Here is a 15,265-nt window from a genome sequence, read left to right on the forward strand (position 1 = left end):
GTTCCCTGCTGCAAAGGAAATTTTTTCCTGGCCATTTACAGACCAAATCTAGCCCCTGTGAGGCTCCTGCCTGGGGCAAGCTCATACTAGGGAATTTGGCCCACTGAGTTTTTGATGAATTGGTGCACTTGCCCTTGGTTTGAACAATTTTGCTTTGGAGGGTTTTTTCCAAAACTTTTGATCAAGTTAAAAGTCCCCCACATGCTGTTTGCCTTAGTTCAGCTATGCCCTTTACAACAGATGGTGTATATTACTCATTAAGGGAAAAAATAGTTGACAGAAGGGGAAGTGTTCCACATAAATTCTCTTCCTGTTAGTTGGATGCTTCAGCTTTGTCTTGCCTTCTTTGCATTACAGACAGGAAAACGGGTAGGCAAAACATTGCACGCTTCCCTACAGAAGATCTTGGACAAAGAAGAGAGTCTGGGAACAACACGACAGAAGGTTGGATTCCTAGGATGATGAGCTTCATCAATGCAGATGTAAATTTTCAAGTTATTTTTCAAAGCATGAGCTTGTCAGTTTGTATGTGAAATAAAGGATATTTTTGGTTTTAATGTTGTCATGTGTCCTAACCACGTTGAAGAGGTTTTTAAAATGCAGTTACCAAAGCCTAAGGAAACTTAACTAAGTCTTAAATGAAAATAAATTAATTTGAAATGCTTCAGACTGACTTCTGAACAGTACCCAGGAATTGCACCAATCTAATAGTCAATACAGCTACCTTGCATGGACACTTCTAAATTAGTTTGTGTGGCCAAAAAAAAATTTCCATCTCTACAAAACAAGAGCAGTTGCACACTGGAAGTCAGCATTTGGCTGTAGAAGTTGCTTTATTCACTCTGTAAATAACACAAATTGAAGTAATAGGGGATTATCTAATCAAAGAACGATTGATTTCATGAGTTAGTTTGAAGTGGATATCTAGCTCTGTGCTTATGAACAATAGCTGAAAAGTAAATTCCTAATTTGCATTTAAGACCAAAGTTAGTTTAACCTTTAGTCATATTTCCCCCCTTTTCTAATGTGAAGACAAATGTCAAATTTAGCTTCCAGCTCTGACTGGCTTTTCTCCTTTCTGCACCCCATGCCAAAGCTCCAAATATGAAATTGAGGTGTGAAGTGGGAGTTTAACTGCTGCTCCCCCCTGAATAGCTGGTCAGACCGCCAGTCCGAGTTAACACTGCACCAGGCAGCACCAGTTGTTGCAATGGTATAACTCCTGAAGAAGCAATGCTAGTGTCCCCTTGTATGGAACTATTTCCAAACCCTTGATCATTGTTGTTTCCCTTCTGTGAACTTTTTCCAATCCCACTATACAGGTATCTTGTTGAGATGAGGTAACCAGAGGTAACAATATTCAAGGTGTGGGTGCACCATGGATTTATATAGTGTCACGATATTTTTCTATCCTGTTCCTAACATAGTGTTAACCTTTGACTGCCGCTGCACCTTGAGCAGAAGATTTGGCCTCATGTTCAAAAGTTCTCTGAAGATTGTTTTTGGGTGGTAACAGCTAATTTAGAACCCCTCACCATTATGTGTAGCTGGAATTATTTTTTTCCAGTGTGCATTACTTAGCACATAATATTCAAATTTCATCTGCCATTTTGTTGTCCATTCTTTCCCAGTTTTGAAAGATCACTTCAACTCTGTATAGTGTGAAAACTTTGCATTTTACTCTTCAGTTGACATCTAACTTTCCTCGCCCCTACATGATGATCTCATAAAGCAGAATCTGCTCCAAAGTAGGTTTTGCAGGAAGTTAAGACATCAGTGCATACGTTTTGATTTCACTCCTTAGCTGAAGTTCTCAAAACTCAGATGCGTATAGGAGAGTAGATGCACGATAAAATTGTATAGGACAATGTCAGCCTTTAAGTAACAGTAGTTTGGACAATGTATGTGCAGCTTCTGTTAGCAGACATAGCTAAAAGAATGAGACGTGCTGCATTCAACAGAGGAGGAAGAGAAGGCTGGAGGGAAAAGTTTAAATAAATAATTTGAAGAAGCTGAATATTTCAGCCAAAAGCATACAGCTGTTTGGAATGATCTTTTTGCATAAACATTGAGGCTGCTGTCCTCCAGAAAGCAATTAACGTGCTTTGGGGCATGTCATCCAAGTTGTTTTTTTCCAGTTTCCATTATTTAAGCTTCCTAACATTTTTAGTGTAACATCTCAGAATTAAGAACTGAAAGAGAGGTTTCTTTCAGGGGAGGTGAGCTGTAGGTTCTTTTGCAGACCACTGTGTTTTGGGTTAAATTAGAAATCATATCTATGTTATCTAAGTGATTAGGGGGAAAAAAAATACTTTCAAGTCTCCATGAATCCTTTACAGTATATCTGTGTTTCCCACTCCCCGCCTCCCTATTGTTGGATAAGAGTTCATCTCCAAATAAATATAAATGCAGCCCTAGCACACATGCTGCCTCTTTGGTCCACTGAAATTCAGTTGTAAAAGAAGTTCTGGGATGGTAAAAATTGAGGCCCCCCCAGTGGGCTGAAGAACACAGGTTCAGCATAACATTCAGGCTTTCAATACCCGATAGCAGAAGATTATGATAAGAAAAGTGACTTCTGACAACAAAGAACAATGTTTCATCTCGTTGCTCTGCCTTGTACTACAAAATTATGACACATGATTAATGAAGTCCGTCGACAGAACAATTCAGTTGCAGGTTTATTTTGTGCAAAGATTTATTTGACGTGACTAGCAGCTATAGTGTAGTCCTTAGCCTGCAAGCTATAATATTCTATAGGTGGTAGGGAGGAAAATACAAGGAGTGGGGAAACAATTAGTTCATGTTTGTATTTCATAGTAGGTTTCAAAAACAAAAGCTACATGCTATACGCACGACAGCAAGCATCTAAATCTAGCTGCAAACCTTTCAAGCCACCAGCATGACAGCAGCAATTGATCTAACTGGCCCATTATGCTATCGATTAATAGTGAGGGACCAAAAGTTGCCCACAGGTATTTTCAGAGTGAATTTTGTAATCTGGTGGTGGTAGTCTGCAGTTATGTAGGATCTCAACATGCTTTACAGGCACTAAGGGATCAATGCAGCAGGTCACTTGTGTACAAGGATCCACAGTTGTCAGGTCCTTGCATCTTCAATCAGTATGTACTAGAGAAGAGAATAAAGTTTCCAAACATGGTACTGTTCAGAATCTTAGCAACAGAAACTTTAGGCACCCATCTGTGGAAAAATTGTCTAAAAGATACCTAAATCCATGTTTACTTCAATGGGAATGACAGGAGCTCAGCACTTTTGACCATCAGGCCACTTATTCAGGTACCTTTTTAAAAAAAAAAACCCACACCTCCTCCCAAATGTTGGTGCCCAAGTTTGAAATTGTATTAAAAATAAAGGCCAAGATAGTATTTTGAAGTGCTGCTATGATAAAGGCTTTGATTTTGGGAATAAGGGGGTTGGACTAGATGACCTCCTGAGGTCCCTTCCAACCCTGATATTCTATGATTCAATCACACCCCACACAGAAGAATTGTTCATTCACATTCATTGGAGGCAGTGCATCAGTGACACATCCTTACCTACAAAAATAAGGGGTGGAAGTGACTATAACTAAAAGTATTACAAACAGCTGCCAATTGTCCTTGCTGCCCTTGGAGATTTGCTGGTACAAAGTCTTATCCCAAATGGACCACCAAATCTCTTACTTACCGGGGAGAGTCAGAAGGACGTATTTAGCCTATGTCACCCCAATGGATGCAACTTCTTCCTGCAGATCTTTATGGCACTGTTGTCCTCACACACCCTGCAGAGATTTGGCTCTCCTGCCAACTTCAGTTTTGAGGCATGTATTTAACAAAAACAAAACACCACCCTAACCCAACTAGCACTCATTTTCTTCATACAAACTCCAGTTGCCATGTGGGTTGGTGGAAAGTTCCATCTGTTGCTGTGCAGATATTGCCACGTTTTCATTGACAGGAATCCAGTAGAACTAAAAGGAAACATCTGTGGAGCAGGAGAGCTTAGTGTTTGTCCCAGAAAGTTTTAATTGCCGTTGCTCAGTGTGTAGATGGTCCATAAGCTGCATATTAGAACAGAGAATTCCAATAGCACCTGATAGGTTGGGCTAAAAATAAATGAGTAAAATAAAAACAAAATCTCTCTCCTTGTAAATAGCTGACCCTTGTTTTTCTGCTGCTGTGTATTCCAATCTAATGTCCATCTCCAAGCAGAGTGTTGGGGCTTGTCTACACAGCATACCACGTAGGATTGCCAGTTTTGTTTGGATGTATTCCTGGAGGTTTCATCCCAGGACATAATTAAAGATTAATCTTTAATTCCTGGAGACTCCAGGACAATCCTGGAAGGTTGGCAACCCTAATACTACTGCACTTTAGAGAGGTCATTTCTAAAGCATGTTGATGTGCTGGACACCACCTGGCCAGTGTGGACCCTGCTGGAGCACACTAAAAATTCTCTAGTGCTCATTAACATAGTGCTATTTGCAGTAGGGAACTTTTAGTGCATGCCAGCAAGCTCTACATGTGCCAGTTAGCATCAAGCACGTTGGTGTGCTTTAGAAATCACACCTCTCTTGTGTGGATTTTCAGGCCATTGGGCCATCTCGTTGAAACAAAGAAGAGGGGCCTAATGTAGGTCAATAATGCTGTGAAAGATGTTCTTTGTTTTGGCTTGGTGGAACAGGGATTGGTTTGATATTTCCATGCTTCTATGTCTGTGCATATACAGATATAAAGTACATATATAGCAGACTCACCTAGAGTAGCAGCTCCAGGGTAATGAACCCTTTTTGTGGTAGTTCATGGCAGAGTAAGGTTTTGTTAAAGCTGTTTCAACTTAGCTTCCTCTTCTACAGTCCCTAGTACAATAGGGCCCTAAACTTGGTTAGGGTCTCTAAATCCTTAATTTATTACAAAATAGACAGACAGCACCACTGTCTACAGAGACAGCACCTAGGTGGCATGGGTTAGTTTAGGGCTTCATCCTGAAATCCTTCTGCATTAACATTAACGGGAGTTTTGCCTGCAGAAGGTTTCCAACTTGAGAGTAATCATTGCAGTTTAGGCCTAGTGCCTCAAAGGTATTCAGGTACCGAATTCCCATTGAAGTCCGTGAGAGTTAGATGCCTAAATACCTTTGAGGATCTGGGCCTTAATAGACTGTTTCACCAGTTCTTTTAACCAGATGTTGTCCTCAACCACTACCTGACACCACGAGAGTTTTCAGGGGCCAACACGAGAGTTTTTGGTGGCACTTCGACGGCCAGGTGCTGCCGAACACACCCGGAGTGAAGGACCTACCACCGCTTCTTCTACTCCAGGTCTTCGGCGGCAATTCAGCGGCGGGGGTCCTTCCACTCCATGTCTTCGGCGAAGTGCCCTGAAGACCCGGAGCGGAAGGACCCCCGCCGCCGAAGACCCCAGGTCCCCTGAATCCCCTGGGCGACCCTGGTGGGAGCTTAGGAACTGGAACACCAAGACCTTAGACCCTGATTCAGCACGGCGCTTATTGACATGCCTAACTTTAAGCATAGAGATAATCTCATTGAAAGTAACGGCATTCCATGTGCTTGAAGTTAAGCATGTGCTTAAACACCATCAGGGTTTCTGTGATACTAACTACCGAAAAATCCATAGATAGGTAGATGTACTCCTCAAAATAACTAGTCAGACTGCACTTTAAATCATGGATATAGATATGCCATGGTATACATTTTTTGTCACCCTGATGGAGCAATATAGCCTATAGGGACAGGAAAATTTGTTTTCCCATCTGTCCTTTTATTAACATTGATGATCCTTTAGATCCATCTAGACCTACTGTTAAACAATTAGAGCTGTGGATAATGAGACTCCTACCCTTGGAGACCATGGGTACTGTGACATTCTAGACCTTGGGGGAGTGCCCTGTAACCCCCATATTCCTCATTTATATATAATTGTGATCTTGCATATAAAGCAGGTTATGTGAGGTATCGGGGAAAGGTTATGATCTGCTGAAAACCATTTCTCATAACTTTATATGCATTAATGATATACAATATGGATAGAGAATTGTGTTGTATGGTTGTCACTAAAACATGCTGTATATTGGGGAATCAGCTGGATATTAGCTCCTCAGAGGCAACAGCAAGGAAAGTAACCAACACCCGGGCGGGGTGTCAAACAACCCATCAACAGCCATTGTCCAGCTAGGGAGCTACAATGCAATGACTCATCTGCATGAGTCCACACCAGGGGAATTCTCAACCTTACCTGGAGACTCAGCAATGCCCCCCAAACATGCCTGGCCTTCTGTTCCCCAAGCACATGGGACTGAGGGTATAAAACAGACACCTGGGCCACATGCTTGGCCTTTATCCTGCCCTCATCTATGCTGCAAGCAACAAGGACACTGAGAAGACTTAAGACTCCAACAGAGGAGACTGGCCCAGGTTTCAAGGGTGAAATCTGTGTACTATGAATTGCAATATCCAGTGGGGTGAGAAAAAACTGCTTAATCTAGATGTTGCCTAGTCTAATAGAGTTGAGAGTTTAGACTGCATGCTTATATTTTATTTCTTTTGGTAACTAACTGACTTTTTGCCTATCACTTAAAATCTATTTTTGCAGTCAATAAATTTGTTTAACTGTTTATCTTTACCAGTGAGTTCGTATGAAGTGTAGGACAAATCTGCTCATGTTTGCAAAGGCTGGTGTATATCCACTTTCCATTGCTGAAGTGGTGAACCAAATAATAAATTTGCATTGCTCATCTTGAGCAGTGCAAGATGGTATATTCCTGAGGTAATGCAAGGAAATGGAGGGATGGCTGGTGCCTTTCCCTGTGTGATTCATGAGGGGCTCTGGAAGCATTCATGCAATCTAGCTGGGTGAGGGGCTCCACATGCTGTTGAGCTGAGTGATAATGGCACCTGGAGGGGCTTGCTGCTTGTCACTAGCAAGGCATTGTGAGAGACAGCCCAGGTTGGAGACAGTTAAGGGGCTACAGCGGTCCCACATTCCCAGGCAGGGTCGCCCAGGGGATTCAGGGGGCCTGGGGTCTTCGGAGCACTTCACCGAAGACATGGAGTGGAAGGACCCCCTGCCGCAGAATTGCCACCGAAAACCTGGAGCGGAAGAAGCAGTGGTGGGTCCTTCACTCTGGGTGTGTTTGGCGGCAGTGAAGGACCCCTGCCACCGAAGTGCTGCTGAAAACTCTCGTGGGGGCCCTTGGGCAAATTACCCCACTTGCCCCCCACTCTGGGCGGCCCTGGTCCCAGGCTGCACCCCGGGGAGCCCATCATAGGTACCCTGCAGACCAGAACATCAGATCAGCTAGTGCATGCACACATTTCTTATAGCTAGCTAGTAGCTATGCTGGTAGAGCTATCTGTTTCTGAAAACAGAATCAAGATTAAATCTGTATTCTGCAGAGAATCACCACTTGGGTAATTGAAGCCAAATGGAGGAGCTAGACACACATGGGTCTAGGTCTTTATGGCCTAATGAAAAACACAATGCACCCACAACTCTAATTAAAGTCAAGTCAAGTTACCAGGAGGCCTGTCACCTATGCTAAACAACATGGGAGTTAAATTAGATCAAGTTCAAATCCCTCAGTGACAGACCACAATTGTCTGTAACTACTGACTGGATCTTATCTTCAAGGCAGAATTGGAAACACTGAAGGGCCGGTCCAGACCCACTAGCAAAGTCCCTTATTCACTGAAGCAACAACCTTGACTAGTGTGGTCCTAATGTCAAAGGAAATCTGGAACCTAGACTGCAATTTTCTTAAGAGGTCATTGAGTCCTACTGCACCTATAATAAATCACACCCTCTTAGGGGCATACCTATAGTAAGGGGCTCATTTGGTTACTTCAGGGAATGAGGAAATTAGCTAATTGATCCCATTTAAAAAAAAAAGAAGTAGTAATATTCCAGGGCTGGTAAAATGGGAACCATTTTCAGGCTGCAGAGTCAAAAGTTAGGTTCCTGAATCCATATTTAGGTAACTGGTTTTCAGAAGTACCAATATCAGCAGATCCTATTGATTTCAGGGGGATTTGAGAGGGAGACCACTTTCAGCTAGGTACCCAGATCTGAACCTTTGGAAATTTAGGCTCTGTCTATTTTTGTCAGTCAGCAGTGCTTCTGGATACTGAATAACAAGGAAATCCTTGCTATCCTTGCAAAAAGATGGCAACGCTCAACTATCCAGCTGCTAATGATTCCCAAATGACATTTTTCAACCACAGTTCCATCCATTGGAAAATTTTAATAAGTAGAGGGTTAGCTACTGAGCTCCTTGTACTCCTCTAATTGACGGCTCCCATCATCCTGCTTCAGAAAGAGAAGAGATGGACCGTATGGACACCCAGAAGATGTCAGGTCATATTTGCATTTGTGGAAATAAATTGATTCCATCTAAGATTTGATGTTCTTTGCCTGAGGCACAACAATTTTTATTAGAAAAGCTTCAAATGCCACAGCTTGAAAAACAAAAACATCTTAAGCTTTTTGCTGATGTCAAATAAAGATCCCTTTTGTTGGGTCTCTATTTGATCAAAAGGTAGCAACGGTTCTTTCATCAGGCTAGTTCTGTGTGGGTGAAAGGTACACCCCCATGAACATCAGACCCTATTAAAATAAAGTGTCTCTCTCTAAATTTTGGAGAATGTTTTGTTTGATAGTCCCAGTATTGTCAAGCCCAAGAGTTCAAAACTAAATTGGGATTCAGCCCCCTTTATCTTCAGAATCATGAGCTTTTAAAAATACATGTTGGGAGGGGTTTTTAAAATTTGTTTTCCTTCTGGTTTCTGAGACTTTCGGGGGGAACTTAGGTCACATTTTCAAGCTTGACTTTGTAATCACAAGGGCTGGAAACTTACTTTTATTTTTAACTGAAAGCTGGGCTTCTCCTGCCATCTTTTGACTCCAGCAGCTGGGGCTTTAAGCAGAGACTCCCCCCACCCCCAAGTATTGAGAGACTTGTACTAAGATGGTGAGTTGGTGATGGTGTGGCCCAGGTCTCTGCTTCAGGTGTCGATTTTTGTTTAGATAACGACTTGGCTATGCTGATGTTGAGACTGAATTTTATCGTAGGCCTGGCTAACTGTTCTAGTGGTGCCTCAAACCTACAAGCTTCCCCAGGGTTTTAGAGTTGGGCTTAAAAAAAAAAATCTGACTGCAGCTTTCTGTTAGCTTTAGGACATGGTGAGCAGGCATATAAAGGAGGGGAAGGACAATGCAGAAAGAACAAACTTGCTTCCTCACCATAGGAATGGGGGGTGGGGGATTCCATCAGCTCAGCTCCTCTTGAAACAAGGAGAATTGAGAGATTGTAGAGATCTTGTGCTTTGCAGATTCCAGCTCTATGCAGAATCCCTATGGGCAGTGTATGGGTGGGTCCAGTTTAGGAACTGAGGTTTCCCCTCTGCCCAGATCCTTTAGACCTTTGCCTGTTTGAGAATGGAGGTAGGTAGGCTATAGAAACTGCTCCAATCATTAGCTGGAATAGAAGCCCCAGAGTGGCTTCACTGCTTGCTCCAGAATTTATAGAGAAGGATTCCTTCCCTCCTGCAGAGCTCCCCAGCACCAAGGCAGATCCTTCAGACTGGAGATAGAGTTTTGGACTAAGTACCAGAACTTCAGATCTTCCACCATCATTCACAGAGACCATCCATTTACCTTAACATTGTTGCATTTATACTTTTTAAGATGTATTCTCCCATTGGGGCAGTACTTATGAGTTCAACTCATCTTCAGATTTAATCCTCCCTCCCCCCCGGCTTTAAATTCTACGTTTATATAATCTACCCAGCTGCCCTATTTTCAAATCCTCTGTCTTTGGGCTTGATCTTACTTGCAGCCGTATAAATCAAGAGTCCCATTGATTGCAATCAATAGAACACAACAGCATTAGCTTAGCTCAGACAATGTCGATTCTAGTGATTTCCCCCTAACCTATTTCATCACTGTCTGGTTTGGAATGTCTGCTGCTACTTCTCTCTGTCCTTTGACAGCAGTGTTGTGCTGTTGAGACAGAAATCCTGTTTATCCCCAGAGCAGATTCGAAGTGCAAGCTTCTTCACACTGGCCCACCACTGTGCCTCAGCCCTGCTCTGAAAAGACTGGTCTCTCTCTCCTTCTCCTAGTCTCCACACCCATTCAGTTCTTTCCATTTTGGTTCAGAGCACCAACAACTGTGCTAACTAACTCCATACCTGGTTACCAATCTTTGACTCATAGTAGTTCACCCTACTGCTTTTCAGTCAGACGCATTCTATCATGTATTGGCTCATCCATACTTGCTCCTTTCCTAGGGATAAGCTCAAAATAGCCTCTGATCTCACTGCCCATTTTCTGACCTGGCTGGACATGACATCACAGGCATCTACCATCACCAGAACTCTTTAACCTCTGTTCATAGGTCTTATTCCAGTCATTATCTTGCTATCCCTCCGAATTCAGCATCCTGGTCTATTTACCGAGTCCTCTCTCACCCCCACACACTCTCTCCCAATTGCTTTATTCATTTCATCCTGCCCTGGAACATTTTCTACACAGACATTTTATTTTCCACTTAATTCTATCTTTCATCTGAGACCACACTTTCTCTGCTGTTGTTGGTCACCGAGTATTTGACCAGCAGACTTGGCTCTACATCTCTGAAAGGGCTCATCTATTAAAGTGTGGATCATAATGATCTCACTGACATTATGTCTGGGCCAAAGAATCAGCTAATCCCATAAGACGTCATTGGTCTATATATTATTACAATTGAATTGCAACCTATTATGTTTTGTTAAAAACCTAGGTTGTGAACTCTGTGGGGCAGGCACTGACTTTGTTCCACTTGTTTGTACAAAGTTGCATATAGGTTCCTACTGGATTTTCACAAGCACCTAAAAACCTTTAAAAATCTGGCCATGAAGCCCTTTTGAAGTTTTTTAGCCATTATGTGCAGTGTTTTGCTAGACACAGAGAGCACCCCTATATTTTCAGTCTAAAGTGACTTTTATTATAGAATAAGAAAAACAAAACCAAAATTTATGGCTTCATCAGAGAGCACAGATCATGCATCTCTCTCTGCTGTAACAGGCTGCAGCAGCTCTAAGAATAAGATTGGTGCTGCCTCTGCAGACCAGCTGCGCCCTTCAGAGCTGAAAGCTGCAGTACACAAAAAGAACCCGTCACTGTTTCATATCTATGCACACCATGGTATGGATTCACCTGTGTGTAAACCAAACAAACTCTTCTATTTGCTGATTTTAAGAGATATGCTTATTACTGTCATGAACAACACTATCCTCAGCAGGAAAGCAGTTTCAGTGCCATTCTGGGAATTTAATATATGTGGAATAGAGATACAACAGCATCCTCACAGAGAGAGAGAGAGAGAGAGAGAGAGACTGTTTCAATAGAGGGTAGAACATTTTCTAGGCTCTTTTCATCGTTTGTCTTCGTCTTGGATGTTCTTGCCACTGATGTAGTAACATACAGGTCAAGGCAACAGACAATGGTCAAAAGAGTGTTAAAGGGACAAACATGGGTTTTCATAAAACATTTCATTTTGGTTTTGTTTAGCAGTGTGGTTCTTTATGGCCTACTGGCTGCTTCTCTGATCACTTCTTAGGTCAAGACATAGATACAAGAGATGAAGGCAAGATTTTTTATTTCCTGCTCTTGGGCAGCGTGAGCCAGAGTGCAACATTTTTAGCCTCAACCCAAGGCAATGGAAAGGGTTAATCGTTTGTTCTCTCCAGTTTGCTGCACTGAATGTTGCATTTCAATGAATAACTTTTAGTGTTAATTATAGAATGCAGAGCTATTGTTTGATTTCTGATCCTGTGGAACAGAACGGCAGATCTGCAAAAGCAAATCATAGACTCTCAGGGTTGGAAGGGACCTCAGGAGGTCATCTAGTCCAACCCCCTGCTCAAAGCAGGACCAATCCACAATTTTTGCCCCAGATCTCTAAATGGCCCCCTCAAGGCTTGAGCTCACAAGCCTGCTGGGTTTAGCAGGCCAATGCTCAAACCACTCAATGCTCTCTCTCCTCCCCCATACATTTCAAGTAAATTATTCCTACTGGTGTGGGCCCTGGGCCTGTTCACAGTTGAACAGAGATGACTGCATATCCTGGTTTTGCCTGAGAGCTTGACTGAATCATTGAGCTGTGATGAATTTTGGACAGGTGGCTTCTTTCATGATTGATTTAATTTCTGTACTAAATGCCGCCAGCAGTCAAAATGGCTTGGACTAAGGAATCAGCATAAGGAATTAACAATAAGACAAATACAAATGTTAATACATTTCCAATGCCTATTAGCTCTTTATGAACACTTTTAGCTGGCTTTAAAGCAATCAGAAAAAATAGTCTTGAAAGGAAACATGTAAGGTTCCTTCTAAAATTCCCATCAAAAGCCATACTCTGGCTATAATTTTCAGTCTAGTTAGGGTCCTTCTCTCTCTTTCTGTAATTTAGTTTCCATATGGTGAGGTGTAACATTAATTACCTATTTTTGTAATAGGCTCGGAGATCATCAGAGGTACAATATAAATAATCAGAAGGGATCACATGATTCAGGTCCCTGTGATACTCGTAAGACACTGTAAGCCTGTCTGGGACATTGACAGGTGCCATATAGTCTAGAGGCATTGGGATAATTGAGCCTTTGAGTCTACACAGAAAAAGTCTTGCTCCTGTGGCAGGTATCAGACTGACAGCCTTGAAGACCGATGTCATCTGTGCACAGAAAGGGAGCAGTATTAGCAGCACCAGCGAAAGCTCCACCCACGCTGCCCTTCAAGCCTGCCTTAAAAATCACCCTGTAAGGTGAGCCCAAGTCAGGCTCAGCAGAGGCAAGACTAATCACCACCAGTGCTGATCACGACATTGGTTTTGGGCAATTTGAGCACTTGTCTGCTAAGAACTGTGCTGAGACTCGTGCTCACAGGCCTGGGGGTCTCAAACATTTTATTTACTGTGGGCTACTTCTTAAATTGAGCTATTTCCAGACCACATTCCTTCCTACCGCTACACCTTTCCTGCCAGCACCTGTGGAAACATTATTAAAGAGACAAAACCAAAACAAGCTCACCTTTTCCACAAAGCTTTGCCTGGGGGATTCCATTTCTCCACTTTGAATGTGTGCTGTGGATAGCCTGTTCCTCCGTCTAAGGCTTTATATTTTTTAGAAGCTAATCTCCTCATTCTCTGTAGCTGCAATTGCTCCAGTCTGCCAGCCACTTTGCAGGTGGGTTCTGTCCTCTGTGTGGGCTCCTCTCCTGTTTAATGTTAAGGGCTCACAATGAAAATACCTGACACAAAAAGACCCAAAGCAGCCACACGGAATCTGTAGTCTGGGATCAATATCTGGTCTGGAGTACAGAAGCTAGACAACTGTGAGGATCCAGTAAAGTGCACTAGGAGGCTGCCGTTTACAACACTGATCTGTCTTTTTGGTCGGTGAAACACATAGGCCCAGTCCTGCTGCTTTTGACATCACTGTCAAAAATTCCAGTTGAATTCAGTAGGTGTAAGGTTGGGTCCTGGACAAGCAATTATTTAAGAATCAAACAGAGGAAAGTCATTACCAATGTTCAAGCTAGAAAGTGGTTCTCTTCGGTCAGGCATCAGCATAACAGTGCTGTACGATGCAAAGAGCACCGAGCCACAAAGAATGCTTGGCATTCCACTTCCTTTGATGCCAGGAGGTATGGTAAGAGATCACCCTGGCTTAACCAAGAGACCCTCAATGACTTGAAACTCAAAAGAGAGTCATATAAAAAGTGGAAACTAGGTCAAATTACAAAGGATTAATAGAGGGACAAGCATGTAGGGACAAAATTAAAAAGGCCGAGGCATAAAATGAGATTAAACTAACTGGGGACATGATGGGCAACGAGAAAACATTTTACAAATACATTAGAAGCAAGAGGAAGACCAAGCAGAGTAGGCCTATTACTCAATGAGGAGGGAAAGACAATGTGTTAAATGCCCTTTTTGTTTCTGTTTTTACCAAAAAAAAAAGTTAGCAGTGATCAGATAACTAACATAGTGAACATCATTGTAAATGGGACAAGATCTGAAGCTAAAATAGGGAAACAAGAAGTTAAGAATTACTTAAACAAGTTCCATGTATTCAAGTTGGCAGGGCCTGATGAAATACATCCTAGAATACTTGAGAAACTGGCTGAAGAGATCTAATGTCCTTCTTTGACAGGATAACAAGCCTTGTCCATAGGGGGAAGTAGTAGATGTGATATACTTTGACTTTAGTAAGGCTTGTGATACTGTCTCACATGAGCTTCTCATAACCATAGGGAAATATAGTCTAGACAAACCTACTACAAGGTGGTACTCAACTGGTTGAAAAAAAACATACTCAGAGAATATTTATCAATTATTTACAATCAAGTTGGACGGGCATATCCAGGGTGGGAAAACTTTTTGGGCCAAGGGCTACATCTGGGTGGGGAAATTGTATGCAGGGCCAGGCAGTGGGTTGTGTGTGCGGGAGGGAGTGCTGGGTGTGGGAAGGAGTGCGGTGTGTAGGAACAGGCTCAGGGAAAGGGATTGGGGCAGAGGAGGGGTGTGAGATGTATGAGGGGACTCAGGGAAGGGGGTTGGGGTGCAGAGTACAGGAGGGGGCTCAGGGAAGGGGTGCAGGAGGTGTGCAGTGTCCGACAGGGGGCTCAGGGCAGGGAGTTGGGGTGCACGGGGGTGCAGGATGCAGCAGTGGGCTCTGGGCAGGGAGTTGGGGTGCATGAGGGATGTAAGATGCAGGCAGGGAGTTGGGGGGGGTGGGATACAGGAGGGGTTCAGGCTCCAGCCCGGTGCCGCTTACCTAAAGCGGCTCCAGGGTGGCAGCGGCACACACTGGGGCCGGGGCAGGCTCCCTGCATACCTGCCCTAGCCCCACGCCACTCCAGGAAGCAGCTGGAACCACGTCCCTGCGTGGCCCTGGGGAAAGTGGGGGCACAGGGTTCCATGCGCTGCCCTTGCCATGCCTTCAGGTATCTCCCCCGAAGCTCCCATTGGCCGCGGTTCCCCATTCCCAGCCAATGGGAGCTGCGGGGGGCAGTGCCTGGAGGCAAGGGCAATGCACGGAGCCCTCTGCCCCCCATCCTGGGGCCCCAGGGACCTGGTGCTGGCCACTTCTGAGAGCGGCGCAAGGCCTGCAGCACCATGGGAGGGAATCCTGCGGGCCGGATCCAAAGCCCTGAGGGGCCGGATCCAGCCCGCGGGCCGTAATTTGCCCACCCCTGGCATATCG

At 43.6% G+C, this 15,265-nt stretch overlaps 1 protein-coding gene and 1 long non-coding RNA gene across 3 annotated transcripts in view; one reads left to right on the forward strand and one right to left on the reverse strand.

Annotated features, from left to right (window-relative positions):
• Positions 1-557, forward strand: part of EXOSC7 (exosome component 7) — a 35,742-nt gene extending 35,185 nt beyond the window's left edge. The window contains exon 8 of the mRNA XM_038391605.2: positions 358-557. Coding sequence (XP_038247533.1) covers positions 358-462 — 105 coding nt within the window. The 3' untranslated portion in view covers positions 463-557. The remainder of the gene's footprint in view (positions 1-357) is intronic.
• Positions 558-1,898: 1,341 nt separating this feature from the next.
• Positions 1,899-15,265, reverse strand: part of LOC122458920 — a 39,754-nt gene continuing 26,387 nt past the window's right edge. Inside the window, exons 2-3 of one of the 2 annotated variants that reach the window (XR_006279260.1) lie at positions 13,088-13,274; positions 1,899-3,201 (exon numbers count right to left, since the gene is read on the reverse strand). This is a non-coding gene — a long non-coding RNA (uncharacterized LOC122458920). The remainder of the gene's footprint in view (positions 3,202-13,087; positions 13,275-15,265) is intronic. The other variant, XR_006279259.1, reaches the window with a different exon arrangement.

This window comes from Dermochelys coriacea, chromosome 2 (assembly GCF_009764565.3).
Source record: "Dermochelys coriacea isolate rDerCor1 chromosome 2, rDerCor1.pri.v4, whole genome shotgun sequence".
Taxonomy (NCBI): Eukaryota; Metazoa; Chordata; order Testudines; family Dermochelyidae; genus Dermochelys; species Dermochelys coriacea.